General features: G+C 33.5%; 2 protein-coding genes and 1 pseudogene across 2 annotated transcripts in view; 1 reads left to right on the forward strand and 2 right to left on the reverse strand.

The window, feature by feature from the left end:
* The first annotated feature begins 6687 nt into the window (after window positions 1-6687).
* LOC128168551 (uncharacterized) lies at window positions 6688-9606 on the forward strand (annotated as a pseudogene).
* Window positions 9607-9611: 5 nt separating this feature from the next.
* On the reverse strand, window positions 9612-12699 carry LOC128168548 (P2X purinoceptor 7-like). The gene is made up of 4 exons (XM_052834744.1): window positions 12693-12699; window positions 10513-10705; window positions 9977-10198; window positions 9612-9771 (listed from the first exon to the last, which is right to left on the reverse strand). Exons 1-4 carry the CDS (start codon window positions 12697-12699, stop codon window positions 9612-9614), a joined length of 582 nt encoding a protein of 193 aa, XP_052690704.1.
* Window positions 12279-16508, reverse strand: part of LOC128168553 (uncharacterized) — a 29906-nt gene continuing 25676 nt past the window's right edge. The window contains exon 12 of the mRNA XM_052834747.1: window positions 12279-13965. Coding sequence (XP_052690707.1) covers window positions 13064-13965 — 902 coding nt within the window. The 3' untranslated portion in view covers window positions 12279-13063. The remainder of the gene's footprint in view (window positions 13966-16508) is intronic.

The following is a 16508-nucleotide window of genomic DNA, read 5'->3' on the forward strand; positions in this document are numbered from 1 at the left end:
GGAGTATTTAAATGCTTTGAATTTTATACAGGGTAGGACAAAAATGATCCAAAGGTGTTTGGAAATACGGACACCACCATCCCCTCCCGATTTAAGCCCCAGATATAAATCCTAAACTGAAAAGAAATTTATATTTTAAAAAAGTTAACTTCCCCAGGTGTTTTTTAATCGGTGTGTGTGAGTGAGTGTGTGTGTGTGTGGGGGGGGGGGGGGGAGTTCTGTTCTCAAGCATCCGTTAAATGACGAACAAAATGATCAATACAACAATCACTCTGTCAAATTTACAGTGTTTGTGTCAGAGTTAAGAACATATTTTTTGTTTTGATTTATACTATTTAAAATATCCATATTGGTCAAATTAGGCATATCGTTATGAATATATCTTAATTAAGATAGCAGAATGACGGTTCAAAATGTTCATCACTGTTTACCTTTTTGATCTATGTATATATACTACATGCAGGTAATGCCTTTTTGACTTTCTTATTGAGGAAAATTTTAAAATAAAGATTCAAGTTCAGTAACCTTCTTTTTTAAAAGAAGAAATTTGAGAAATATTTTTTTTTTAAAAATGCAATTGTCCTTAATTCTTGATTGCTAGGTTAATTCAAGTAGATCCATTGATACGTAGTTTGGTAGGTAGGTCTTAGGAATACTGTTTGCTAGTATTGTAGTTAAAATTGGTGATAACGGTTCTGCATGAGACTCCACAGTACAGGTAATATTAATAGCATCGACGATATGAAGAATTCGAATATACGAAGAAGAACCATATATTGTTCAAATACATACTTTTGATTCCTTTAATTTACGCGAGTACATAATTTCGCGATTCAACCATTTTCCATAAAATCACGAATTGTTATCATAGTTTCATGTAGTTTACATATGTCCGAAAAATAAAAGCGAGAGTTTAAATTTCACGAGATTTTACGCGGATATTAATTTATTGCGTTTTATTAGGAATTAACAGTATCTAAAATGACATGAATTCATAGATACATGTACCCAATATTCACTTTTCATCACCGACAACCGTCTTATTAGTTTTTCATCTGTTTAATTACGCTTTTCGCTGTAAGGCTGATAGCACTCTACGAGCCTCACTTCAGGGGTTTTATACATAAACATGTTACAACGATTTAGAAAAAACAAATTTAATAAAATATGATAACTTCTGTATTTTTAGGAATGAAAAACTTAAATAACACGGACTAAAACCCAAGCACACATCTTTAAAATTCCTTGATCATTGTATGATATTTCCTTGTGTGGTGCTGTTTTTATTTGTAAAAACTTATACAAATGACCACACTTTGAATTTCTAAATTGCTTTGTTGTGATGCCAAGTATAAAATATGATACAAAGGTATGCACTCTGTATGAACGAGACAATTGTTCGATGTGAACACGAAGTACAGTGGCGTAGAGAATGGTACAGTGATTGTCATTGAGTAGGAACAGTAATAACCTTTGAGATATATTGAAAGAAAGTAGCTATTCATATTAGCATAAGGTATTAAGTCTTTAACAAAAGCTCTGTAATAGTGGTGTTTATTACTATAAAAAAACATGTTCGATAATACATATTTTTGGTAAACAGTAAGATGATAAGCATTATTTTGTATGACTTCAAATAGATGCCCGTAATAGAAGTGAATGATAGTTGTTAACATATTAGCAAAAACATCCAAAAGGTATGCTTGAAACTATATATTGGCAGTCCCAGGAAAAGACCATGCATCTCAAACTTAATTTTGATTTATTGACGAGGTAGTGAACAACGATATACAATAAAACCTACTTGGAGAAACAACCTTCATAAATAATCTGTATTCTTGCACCTAGCAAGAATTTTCATCATCATCTTCGGAGCATAGGTCCAAACTTAACAAATTTTCCTTTACGTATATAAAGGGTAAATATAAAACAATTGAATTTCGTCGTCAACAACCCTGATGTACATTAAAAGGTTAATAGCATTTTGTACTCCAACTCGGGGTGTCGTCACATCGACAGGGTAACCTTGCGCAAATGCATATCGTAATCTGGCTAACAAACTCATTACAATTAAGAGAGGAGACATGACAGCCAGAGCCGATAGAATGGCAGAGGGTTTCCAAAATTACTGGCAACAGGAGGTACAAGAGTTCTGGTACACCATTTTGATAAATTGGTTTTATGGGTTTTTTTAAAAATATATGATACTTTTGGATATCCCTTCCTGTTATAAAATGGTAACCAATATCTGAAGTACTTGCATGAAAATGACAACAACACCCGCCATGTGCTCTTTGTCGTAATTGGAGAAAAACGGAAAGATCCGTGGACAATTACGTGATTAGATATTGTCTGACAATTAGTATAAAAACCTCAGTCAGCATGCGACCCAGTGGAAGATTGTATTTGCCGACAAGGCCGTTCTATCAACCATAGAACCTACGAAACGATGACTTCAAACGAGACTGTTGATAGTCCCTGTTCGTCAGTAGCTTGCCTCGCCTTAAAAACTGTTTAAATGTAGAGCATGCCCTTGTGTATCGAATTAACTGAGATACAAAAACACCATATGAAGGTGACAAAGGCTACATAAGTAAGGAAAGTTGACCACAGAAAATTAAAATCATTAGTTTTATTATAAAGTTTTGTTGTTAGGTTGCCATCAATGTCCATTTCCAGTGAAATATTCTAAACATTTTTTGCTTGATGATGAGGGAGATATATATGAAGATTTAGTACCCCCAAGAAACTTTATCAGACATTCACATTTCTAGAACTTGTATGTACTTTTTTGCCATATTTACTGAACAGAATTGGATCATACAATATTCGTCGGGTTTCGATAACTTTTCACTTTAAAAAAAGAAAAACATGGCAAGAATTTTCAATTGTCGATGTTATTTCTCACTTTTCTTTTATAAAATCAAATCATGATGTCTGAAACATAGTTTATTTGATTTAAGGAATAAACATAAAGCTCTTAATATTTTAGATTAAATCAAATTTGTTTACATTGTATGCTCATCTCTGGTCTTTACATAACACTGGAATGAAAAATACGGGTTAAATATTATATCTAGTCCCTCGGAGACATGACGTTTTGTTCGCCATGTCATATAACTTTCTCAACGAATGAGATGAGGAGTTAAATAGAATTATCAATTTAATGATTGATAAAGTTATATTTTGATTTCTGTTTGCTGTTATCTTAAAGCAACTCATTGTTGTTTCGTTGTACCATGTGCAATGCTATGAGATTTCTGTACATGTATACCCCGATATACCTCTTAAAGCTGCTTGGTCCGATTTTATATCAAATTTTGTGCACGTTTTTAAAAGATGGTTTTGCTTAGTATGTGTATAATAATAGACATTGCAGTAATTTTTCTAGTCGATTAAGCCAAATTTCAATGACAACATCATGTACAAAATTTGTTAACAAAACAAACGACATAAATAGGGTACCGCGTTATTTCGCCTCATGTTAAAATTCACCCCTGACGTAAAAAGGGATATGGTTGTATTAGGACTTTGACATCGCTATAAATAAAGATCGTAATGTTCAGATTACAAATAAACATGTTTTGTTCGCTTATATTTCTGAAGTTTGCTCTGTTTACAATCGATGCATAGCATGCGGGTTGAATAGCCCTAATCATTTGGGGGCGAAACTAAACAGTTCGCTTTTCTAAACATCCAATGATGCATTTTGATTTGTTTTTTCGTTTTCCCAAAGAGAAATTATTTTTATTTACTTTGAATATTTCCAAATTTAAAAGAAGACCGATTCTGCTGGTGTAAATAGGAGAAAGTCCATAACTTTCGAAGATAAATGGTTTGTATGGGAAATTATTTGCTACCATAATAACAAAAAGATCGGACCAAGCAGCTTTAAATTTTCACAACAATGGTTCTATGAAGGATTTGTTATGTAAAGTAATAGCATACACTGACTGTCCGAAGTTAAAAAAATAGATTGTCTTTAGCTACTATTAAGGTGTGCTTTGGTTAAAACTGATAAACTTTTTTTGTTATATGAGTGTAAATTCAAAACTTAAAATATATTATATTGTTTAATATTATTTCAATACTCAATAATATGTGTATATAAGAAATGTAATGCAAAGTAATGCATTTTATTGCCATCGTCACACTATATTTTGAAAAATAATGCATTATATTACTATTACTTGTAATGCTAAATTTATAGCATTAGAAATTACTAGCCTACGTTGAAAATGTGGAATGCATTGCAATTCATTACCATTACATTCAGCATTACCTCTGCTTCTGGGTAACCTTAATGTAGGAATTATGGCTCAAGAAGAAAAGAAGGAGTTGAAATCAGTTAAATGTTCAGAAAAGATTTTGGTACTATCAAACTCTTCTCTAATTCAGAATCATTGGATCGTCCTTCTTTGTTGTGTTTACATTTTAGTTTCATAAAACATATTTTGTTTTCATTAATTGAAATTTGACAAATAAATGAAAAAATCAGCCTAGTTGGAACTCAAAACGGACAGTTAAAAGAATTACATTCCTTGAAACGCTATAAAGTCCAACTTCAATAGTGAGTGAACGGTGAGCGAACGATGAACGTCGCTACATGGATAATTTAGATGGTTGACAATTTGTTATTTTCATTTTTCATTAAAACATTTAGGCCTACCATTGTTTGTTTTATTTAAAGGATTTTTATCACGTTTCCAATTTTTTGATATATTAAAGTTTGAGTTCTAAAACCGTCATTCCTCAAACATTTTATAATAAAAAAATAAAAGTTTGGAAGTTTCAGCTTGTCAAAGTTCAAATCTCGCAATATGCATATTTTAAAACCGGCCTCTGTTCGCGCCATTGCTGTGACGTAATAGGTGTCAATTCAGTTCAAGCGAGAAGGTGAGAAAACACTTGTTGTGTTTGCATTAGAGGTGATTATCTCAGCGATTAGCCGTTATCAGTTCAGATTGGTGAAAAGTGGATGATTGACCATCATTATGGTGTATTGTGCGGCCTACGGATGTACAAACGTGCATACGAAAGGCTGTGGAAAGAGTTTTTTCAACTTTCCGAAAGATGCTCGTCGGAGGAAAATATGGACGATTTTTTGTAAACGCGAGAGCTTCGTCCCTACTACAAACCATCGTTTATGCTCTGACCATTTTACGAAGAATCAACTTCAGAGGGACCCAGCCCATTTAGAGAGGTTAGGCTACGAAGGGGCAAGGACTCGGTTGAAAGTAGATGCAGTGCCAGACGTTCCCCTCCCCATTCACGCCAAAGAGAATAATGGCGCTGTGCAATTGGTTCTGCCTGCCAAACCTAGAGGGGCCTACGCAAAACGCCAGAAAGCTGAGGTATGTAATCCTTTTTACTATTATTATTATTATTATTATTATTATTATTATTATTATTATTATTTATATACGAAATATATTATGTTCATTCTCATTTCAACTCAAAATAACCAGACCACTTTATAAATAAAGATACCCACTTTTTGTTCACAAAATAATGTACAGTATTTCACACTCAAAGTCTGTATATCTATAAATTACATAGTATGTAAAGGATATAAGCCAAAAACTGTCCATTCTGTGAGAGAAAGAACTGATCGAGGCCCGAAGGGCCGAGATCAGTTCTTTCTCTCACAGAATGGACAGTTTGAGGCTTATATCCGACTTAAACCATTCTCCTCTTTTGTTTTCAGAATGGACTTTAACAGGTACACCAGTAGACAATGAAAATAGAGCTATTTATAACCATCCCTAACAAAAATGCAGTCCTGAGTAGAATTCTGTTTCTATTGTCTACTTAGTGGACAGGTACAGGTGACTGTTTAGGTATATATTGAACTGCATGATTTTTCATTCATTCACACAACTTGTGTTTTAGTATCGAGATGTCTTCCTCTGATGGAGAAAGCATTTTCTAAAAATAACTCAGTCAAAATGCAAGGATGATTATGAAAATCATCCAAACACGGATGGTGTTCTAAGTGACATTCTAGATATGGAGGCTGGGCCAGATTTTGATTTAATTCAGAACTGTGTCTTTTCTGATATCTCTGATGACGATATGATTAACGCCAGTCAAGAGGTAGAGAGCAATAATAGCTTTTTAAAACCTCTGAATCAGCAGGATTTGGATGACTTAATACGGAGTGGTTTATCTAAGAAAACGGAGGCAAAGTCAAATCTGGATTTTCCTGATTCCACACATGTATAAAACTGAATTTGAATTATTTTACAGAGTTGTGTCAATTCATTTGGATTATTATACTAGTATTTCAAAGCATGCTTTATTGAATTTCATTTTGTTCTCAGATGTATGGCTTTGCATGGCATTTGTTTTATTACATGTCACCTGTACCTGTCCAATAAGTTTACAATTACTATCCATTATTTTTTACTGGGCAGATTTCACTGTCCATTCTTTAAAATAATGGACAGTTTTTTAAACTTATTGGACACTTACAGGTAACTTATTGGATTTGTTTTTTAAATCTACAAGTACTTTATGCTATATAATAGTTTAAAATAACAAAGGATTGCATAACGAAAATGTTTTAAATCTAATTACACAGGCGCCTGATGTTATAATAATTCTTTTTACTATAGGCTACCATAATGTTTAAGTACATAATTTATTTTATTATAAAAAATAAAAAAAAGTTTGAAGTCAAGTGGCTCATCGTCTCAAGCCATGGGTTTTGTGTCCATTCTATTCCCTGTGGAAATAGAATGGACACAAAACCCGTGGCTTGAGACGATGCAAGTGGCTGTGCTAAATAAGTTGTGAAACTCTTTATACTGAAAATTTAGAATTTTTTTTCTTCAGATGTTTCGTCAAGCTTTTCAAGAATTGGAGCCTCGGCCTTCAGAGAACAACACCTTACCTGATCACTCCATTGACCTAATTGAACCAGGGGATCCCAATGATGAGCATCCCATTGAACCCACTGCATCAACAAATGCAATACCAGAGACCCAATCAAAAAAATGCCAGGCCACACTTCAAGTTCCACAGAGGACAAGGCGGATCCAAGTGTCATTGGATAAGAAAAACATGGTGTCCACAAGTACTCAGTGCTCAAGCCTGACTGACAACATTCCACTTAGAGTAGCTGCTGGTCTGACCCCTGTCCTTCAGCAGCATGCAGTTGAGAATGTGGAGGACAATGATGATGATAGTGACATTGAGGGTGGTGACATTGAGGGTAGTGATGAGGACCCTGACTTTGACCTAGATAGTGAATATCCAGAGAGTGATAGCAGTGATGAAGAGGATGAAGAATTCCAGCTGAGCACTGATATAACACCGGAAGAGGAGAGACAGTTTTTAGTGTCTGAGGTACAGTTAGCCAAACTTTTGCAAAATTGTAGAGTTTGTGGTAGTGCATGTCACACAGTAGTGAATGGTGTTCGTGGAACCATGATTTCAACATCCTCTGTGTGCCCTAATGGACACTCCAGTGGGAAAGCCAAAGATGCCATCATGGAATGCCATGGGCAAATTTGTTGGTTGCTGGTGCTATTGTGTTTAGTGGAGCGAATGCCTCAAAAAGCCTCAGACTCTTTCGACATCTGAACCTGCAGATGATGTCCATGTCCACATTCAGCAGACTGCAGGCATCTTATGTTGTACCTGCCTCCATTTTCACATGGGACTTCCATCAACAGACCCTTCTTGCGGAGTACCAGGGAAGATCTTTGACCCTTGGTGGAGACGCACGGTGTGATTCTCCTGGATTCTCAGCGAAATTTGGCTCCTACACGTTGATGGAATTGAGCAGTGGAAAAATTCTGGATTTTCAGTTAGTGCAGGTAATTAAAATGACTATAATTTTCATCATCTTATATAGATATAGAATTTCACACTATAATTAAAATGTCTTCTCTGATACATACACTTAATACATTTACATTGTATATGCATCATAGAAATGTATTAAATTTAAGTTTATATATCTTAAATTAATTAGTGCACGTTTATTTATGATTTTGTACTTAATAGAGTAATGAAGTACCAGGGTCAACACACATGGAGTTGGAGGGGTTAAAGAGAGGGCTGAAACACCTAGAAGACGCAGGTCTACATATTGAAAATCTTGTCACTGATCGACATGGTATGATAAAGAAATACATGCGAGAGGATCACCAAGACAAGAACCACTTCTTCGATGTGTGGCATGTGGCTAAAGGTAAATTTTGATGATATTCATTAATTTGGAGTTTTGACATATACGAGTATTAAGTAATTATTTTAACAGACAAAGCTCATGTGCATATTATGAATTTTAGTAAAATGAAAAGAATAGTTTTTAAACACAAATGAATATGCAATAGGTACCCTGAGAGTGTCATGATGTTATTTAATGAAACTAATAATTTTATTTAGGAATTTCTAAGAAACTGGAGACAGCATCAAAGAAGAGAGATTGCGGCAACATTAGGCCCTGGATCAAGTCCTCAGTGAACCACTGTTACTGGGTAGCTGCATCCTGTGGTGGGGACAGTGAACTAAAGGTGCAAAAATGGTCCTCCCTTGTCCAGCATGTTTCAAATCAGCATGAACATTGTGAACATGAACTGCTCAATGAGGAGAGGTTGTGGCTGAAAGAGGGTATGTTTTTTTTGGTAAATAAATAAGAGTCTTACAATTTGAACTTACATATACTGACTATTTTTAATAAAAGTAACCACCCTAAAAGGCAATTGAATGACATCTTACATCTGAATATATAAATTTTAAAACAGGATCAAGAGCTCACAAACTCTTCAGGAAAGTTGTGGAGAGCAGATACTTGACAAGAGATGTAGGCAAGCTGTCTCCCCTCCATCAGACATATGGGTTAGAAATGTATCATAGCGTCGTGAATTCCTTTGCACCAAAAAACACCCACTTTTTCTACCCAGCTATGATGGCAAGGTATGTTTCAATGATCATCAGTTCAAAAATCATCTGAGAATACTTTTCGTAAAAAAATATTTAATTTAAATATTCTCACTTGTGAATTAGAGAGTTACTGTACAAGTTTACCAAATTTTTTTCCATTTATTTACAGACTATGTGTCTCTGCACTCCATTTTAATGAAAATGGACAACGTCACCAGGCCACAACCAAAGATGGGGTAGCACGTTGGCAGATCAGCTATCCAAAGTGGAAAAAAGGGACCCAAGCTGTTGTAAAGCCCAACAAAACAGCAGTTACATTTGGTATGTTCTTATTTGCCTGTCGTATTGACTTATAAATTCTTTACTTATAATGTTGTATGTGTCAGTTTAAAACAGAACAAACAAAACATTTTTAATTAATTTGTTATTCCGCTCAACACATATTTATAACACTCTACATCACAGTTTGATAATTTACAAATTTCATTGTTGATGTGATTAAAACTACATGATCAATTTTTTTTCACAGACTATGTAGATATCCTCCGGATAAATCTATGCGAGCGACGAAGACAGCATCCCTCATACACTCAGTCCAATGATGACGCTCACGTGTCCCTTGGATATTGCCCGCCAGCACTGACGTTAGGATTTGAGGGCTTTGTAAAAGAAGATCTGATAGCTACGCGTCGTTCCAGGTTCAGTCATTGAGTGTTCTAAATAGGGCGTGGATACTTGAAACCGGTATACTGCTCCGACGGGAAGATGTCCCTTATCTTGGAAACAACACATGCTGGAAGGATTTTTCGATTCCCCTTGCCTAGTCGCTGCCAAACCCATAAGACAAACCTCCTGTATGCAACATATCTGTAGACTCTGATAGTAGAATTTTATTGTTATTGGTATATGTATTTTTTTGGTTGTTAAAATGTATATACTTAATTTATTTTAATAACTGCAATAAACAAACAGATTTTTCTGTTGACTGAATATACATTATTTTGAATAAAGTTTGGTTTCAATGAAATGCACAATTATATTTCTCTCTTTCGTAAGCATGATCAGGTGTGAGAATACTTACTCATTAATTGGTTCATTGTCATCAATGGGCCCATCAGACTGGATATAGTCATAAAGGCTGACCTCTAAAACTCGAATGTTCAAGCAGTTGTCTATAAATGTCTGGTGCTGAGTGATGCACTCTATACCGAAGGAGTCTCTGATGTGGTCAATGACTGGTATCTCTGAGCAACAAATGCACTCTGCTTCAGTGGGCATCACCTCGCATGATCCACACTCGCACCTGTGTAAAGTTGTAAACATATATACATTTATTTGAATATCTCTATTATTAAATGTGTTATTCTTAAGGCAAATATAATTTATTAAGGCCAGGTAAGCTTTTTTTTTTTTTAGCGAGAAAGACTTCGTAACTTCCTACGGCGCCATTACCAGCTGATTACCAGATTACAGAGCCCGCAAGTACTTCTATAAAACTGTATCAGTATGCGTAATGAAAGTTATAACTATTTAAATTTATGCTGGGATAACGGATAATGAGTTCTTGTTGTAAGTTTTAAAATAATAATAAGCACCAATAATGAAGATTAAACTTACCAAATCGTTCCGTTCCGTCGATGACCTGGGTTGTCCTCAGTGTCAGACTCGCTTTCTTCGCTACTTTGCGGAGAATTTTCTTGATTTACACACTCTGCTGGAGGTTCGAACATGTAAGGTCGTATGTCCATTACCAACGGAATATCCTCCAAGTCATAATTGCTGTCATCCTTTTTTGGGATTTGCTTTATTTCTGTCAAAGTTATCTCGATCTATGTAAACACTACGATGAGCTTTTCAAGAATTGACACTTATGACGTCACACAGTACCACGTGACCCCTATCTCATTAGCGGAAATTTTAACTGCGAGAGCTCCAATTTATGACCCTTTTAACAGACAATTGCGGCCGTTTGTGATGCTTATTTTATGCTATATCAATATTTATGTGTTATTAGAAGGTATTTTTGTTTGATTCTCAACTTTTTTGAAAACGTGATAAAAATCCTTTAATGACTTGGTCAAATGCATTTAATACATTATATTATGGTCAAGCTTTAAAAACATGCTGCAAATTATATTATGATGAAATTAACAATAAACACTCACTCTTTTATCATGTAGAAATATTATATCATAGTTAATACTTAGCTTTGGAAAATTTGCCGCAAAATGTATGCATAAAATTAAACAAATTCCATGTTTTCCGATTTGATGTTAAATGAATGTCGTATGTTGATTGTCTTTTCTTTTCATATTTTCCCCTCTAATTTTCTTTTGTTGTCATTCTAAATTCTGCTTAATTGGAGTCATGATCATCAATCATCAGACCGTTATTCACGTAAATTTCACATGGTTCTTATAAATATCACATTCAAATATAAGAAAACTGTTTCAAAAATATTGTTTATGACGCGAGGAAAAACTTTATAAATATATATAATGTAGAAATATCAACTCATATTGCTATGTGAGTATCGTTAAGAGCACAATTATTTTATTCTCATTTCTAAAAATCCTAAACATTGACTACTCCGTAGTTTTAAGAATTGTTTTTTAATATGAGCTTTTTAGACAAATTTCATTTAAAAAAAAGTTCATGAACGAATTAATTATTATATATTATTATATAATTCTGTTTATTGATTTCTTTAAACAATTGCACTGTACTGCCAAACCACCTAGTGTGCCTTGCTATTTTTACAAATAATGATGCCTTCAAATGAAACAGCACGCTTCGATCCAAAATGTATTTATCTATAACTGTGCTTGTGATATTCTTCTTATAATGCATGTATTTGTCTTTTGCTTTTCATATGATTGAAAACGAAAAATAAGAATGAAATATAATATAATGTATAATATAATATAATTTTTAATAATATAGTATAATAATATATAATTTAAATTATTAATCATAAATGTGAGCAATTGTTGGCCTTAGTTGTTTGGCATGTATGCGACATGTTGCAAATTATACGAATTATTCTAGTCAATGTTTGTCTAAAATATTTTTAATAAAATGTTTCGATTATATGGGTGTTTTGTTTTGCATTAACTGTTATATTTAAGTATATTCATTTGCGTATCTGATAGTCATAATAAAATTTCAATATCAATATTGTTTTCACTTTTTTACTATTGATAGAAACATTTGCGCATGTGCAATACCGCGTTGTCAAAGACTGAAGGCAAATACTTAGTCCTTTCGTTTACAATTGGAGTTAGGACGCACACTACGCGCGACAAATTTTTAGCCTATCTCGTGGAAATAGACTTGAAACATTAACATGGGCTGAAACGGACCCAAGTTTTACCCCATTCAAAATTTACATTATTTTGATCATACTCGCTAACGCCCACATACATGAAAATACTGTTTTGAAAACACTGCAGAATGTCACTACAAAAAACCGGGAAAGTCCTGACCAGTAAAGCCTATAGAGTCGCGTCAACTCTTGTGAACAAAACAAGGGGAAAAACAAATAGCAATTAGTATAATATGGAAATCAAGAAAGTTTACACTAGCTTGAATGTTCTTTTATTGTGTGGTTTAAAATTTTATCATTAAATGAGTATTGTAAATACAAGAATTGTAATCAGGCATATAATATACCATGTGGATTAAAATTGGGTTAATTGTACCATTATGCATCGGCGTACTCAATAACAACAATGCGACAAGCTATTCGTTACTTAGTATATTTTTATATGTCAATGATTTACTTTTTTGCCTTTAACCCGGCATTATGAGACTGAACAAACTAATACTTTAAATAATATAAAGCCATTAATATAGGTAGTCAACTTTAACTATTAATATAAATTTGTAGGTTTCAAGTTTATTACAAATTATGAACCAATAATCCTCACTTTAACAGCAAATCAAGTTACTCAACTTTTGAAATGTTCTTAACACTAAAAAAGCATAATAGAGAATCGTCGTAGATATATACATGTATACAGAGTCATGCATGAATTGATAACTATATGATAATATTTACATATGTATAACACAAAGCACATTGACATAAGAAAAATAAGATTAAAAGTGAAACTTTCTTTTAGTTTAAACTTCACTTCCTCTATGTTCAATTGATATTAAAATATATTCATTCGTCTTTCAAATACTTATAGACGTTCACGATGCCACGACTGTTCCCTACATATATATTTTGTTTGTCGTCTAGACAAAGACAGGTAAATAATATGTTTGATGACACATTTTCCAGCAATATTGTCTGAAATGCCCCATCTTCATCCAGGAGATGAATACAAGATTTAAAAGCCACAAGTATGTGTCCGTATTTGTCTGTACAGATGTCCATGGGAGTCAAATTCTCAGGGTGTGAATACAGAAACCGATGTTCTCCTGACCTGTCCATCCCCACTACTGTCTTATATTCCTTACTAGATATGATGATGTCTCCGTTCTTGTTCTCCGTGATATATGCATATTCAAGTGACGAAAACCGCCATCCTTGTATTCTGTCGTTTATCCAGATGTCCTCAATCTTCAGTCCATTTTCATCGTACCTTGTTATCTTATGAGATAAATGACGTTGGCAAAGACTTTCTATTACAGTAGATATTTGTATTAATACCAAGATGTGACCGTTAACAAAAGAACTATAAATACCAACTACATCCTCCGATTTTTCTGTTTTAAGCAGTGTAATAGATATTCGTGAAGTCTTTTTCTTAATACGATCGCGATATTCTTCATCCTCATCTTCATCCTCATCTTCATCCTCATCTACATCAAACGGATCTGACTTATATAACAAGGCATCATCTTTTGAAACGCAGAACGGTCCTGATGAATAAACTTTTTCTTTCACATTTCCATTATTGTCGACTTGAATTATTTCATCTCCATAATAATCATCAAAATCAGGCATCACCCACAGTCGTCCTGATTTCACATATGAAATTTGTTTTATATTCGAATCAGGTGTATCAATGGTCAGTGTAGGAATGGCGGACGGAAGTAAAATCAGTCTGTCTAAGCAGTCTGTAAAGGTAAAAGTTAATAAATATGAATAACAGGTAATCAATGTCATCTCAAGTTGATATAAAATGATTGCATGCCATTAAAATTGTTTACACGACTGGTTCAAAGACCTATTTCTATACGGAAATCTAATGTCTTTTTCTGTTAACATATGTGATCCCTTGTTATCGACTGTTCATCGATTTTATCTATTGCTTTTTATTCTATTAAATATACTAAATATTGTATTAAGAGTCAATATATATTTCTATTTTCTCAACTCATTCATATAGTCAAATATATTACTTGAGAGGACAGTTCTGGTTTTTTGGGTTTTTTTTTCAAATATCTGACCAATTATATCAACACCGAATCATATCCGATACCAGTTATTTCATCAAAAGAATATAAAAAAAATGCTGTGCTTTGGAAACATAGAAATGGGACAAAAAATCCAAAACGCTCTCCAATATGCACCCCCCCCTCAACAAAAACACTTTAAAATCATGAATATATCGCAGATGCATGCCTAATGTATCTAAAGCAAAACGATCTCATTATTAGTGTTCATCATCTGAGTGAATTATGAAACTTTGCTGATGTTACATTTACCTTTGCTAGGCCAGAATCACTCTTATAAACTCAAAGAAAAGTGATCAAATAAGGCAAACTGAACAAAAGCAGAAAAACATGTGCATGTAGCTATGTTTGTGAGCTAAAGAATGGATTCCAACAACGCTTATACAATTTCTTAAAGAAAGGTCTAAAGCGTCCCTCAGGGGAATGAAGGATGGCTGATGTGTAAGAAATATAAAAACATTAAAAAACTACTTAAGGAATAAATTTAATATTTTTGGTATTATACGATATAAAGTGGTCGGAGCAGTTTACGCTTTATAAACCAAAAAAAAAAAAGCGTAAACTGCTTCAAACCATTTTATATCGTATAAAACTGATAAGCATTGAATTCATTGCTTATAATTTAATTTTTTTATTCTTCATTGTCGATAAAAACGGTCATTTACCTTAAAAATGCCGTAAAATTGTACGAAATTCAAACGTAACGTCAGGCGTATTAATACGTATTTTACGTTAATCTTACTATGACGTAAGCAACGTTCTTTATACGATAAAAAATATTTTTTTAGCCAATCAGAAAGTGCGTTACAACCAGAATTAAATTATACCGGTATAAAGAGGCTTGAGCAAGTCCAATTGCAATGCCTTTAAAAGTCCAGTAACGTAATGACTCAGTTGAAGCTGAACACGGCTCATAAATAGGCACCGTTACACATAAACCCTGTGATTTCCGTATACCAAATTGCACATTCCTATATCGTAGCGGACGTGTGGTATTCCGCCCTTGGTTTAAGATGTTTCGTATTTCTTTCTTTTTTATGCATTTTCGTTTTTAAATATTGTATTGACGTGTAATTTGAAGTTTGTTTCCTCCTATATTACACTTTGTTCATAGGCGTCGGAACCTGGGGAGCGGGTGGGGGGGGGGAGGGAGGTCAATTCCTTTTTTCTCTATAACTAACTTTAGATGTATTTCAAAAGAAAGGTCATCATTTTTCTAATCATATGACTAATTTTTCTTGAAAAATAAGCTTTTTAAGATCAATTCCATGTAAGAATCAATGATTAATTTAAAAAAAGGGTCTGGCCACGCATATTAACTTATTTCTTTATTATATATATACATGGACACACCTAAGTTTAAAACGCAAAAATACACTAATGGTAGGAGGCTGGGGGTATCCGTTGCCATGGTAACCGAGGCTAAAGATGGAAAAATAGCCAAACTTATCTACTTAAAAGCCATATTAGAAGGTTTTGCCCACTAATGTTAACCATCAAAGACATTAAATAATCTATGTTCTATTATCCATTCTTATTTTATAGAAGAAAACTGACGAAAAAACCACTAATTTTGAAATGTTACCATAAAAACAGTTTAAAATTTTTGAAATTCGTCTTTTGTGTTTTTTTATAAGCTGAAATGGTAAACAATTATTTTTTATATCGTTATCAATGTCCATGCAGAATACATTTTATTTATGAAAAATTGACACCCGTTGCTTTGGCAACAAGGCCAAGAAACAGAAAAACCTGAAAAATTGAAAATGATTTTGATATGCTGTAATTCCTGATTTGAAAATGTTCAGCAATTGTTTTTGTTGGAACTTGTAGAAATATGCCTAAATTTCTATTGTATACCCCGAAAGGTTTTTTTAAATAACACAGAAGTGTTGTTGATCAGGAAATTTAAGTTTCGTAGAAAATCACACAGAAAATTTACTTTTAGAAAAGTTCATAGCAACGGCAAAATTTTTTTAGCAAATGTCAGGGTTTTTTTAAGCAGCTTTAAGCAGTTCAGGACATACTTGATATTTTCTCACCCATTGATAAAAGTTATCTTTACTTTTTATACGAATAATACCCATTCAAATATTCCTCAAAATATTAGAATACGCCTTATTTTTTAGTCTGTTACCATAGCAACGGTTCTCAATTTTTATTTATAAATTCAAAATTGCACAACCGCAATAGTGTATACCAAT

This window comes from Crassostrea angulata, unplaced genomic scaffold, assembly GCF_025612915.1.
Source record: "Crassostrea angulata isolate pt1a10 unplaced genomic scaffold, ASM2561291v2 HiC_scaffold_3, whole genome shotgun sequence".
NCBI lineage: Eukaryota > Metazoa > Mollusca > Bivalvia > Ostreida > Ostreidae > Magallana > Magallana angulata.

Excerpts from the sequence above, each read along its gene's own strand:
- LOC128168548 (XM_052834744.1), bottom strand. Across the intron at positions 10,199-10,512 it reads CGACGGAACGGAACGATTTG|GTGCGAGTGTGGATCATGCG; the intron begins GTAAGTTTAATC and ends AACTTTACACAG. Across the intron at positions 9,772-9,976 it reads GACAATGAACCAATTAATGA|AGTCTACAGATATGTTGCAT; the intron begins GTAAGTATTCTC and ends TTCTACTATCAG.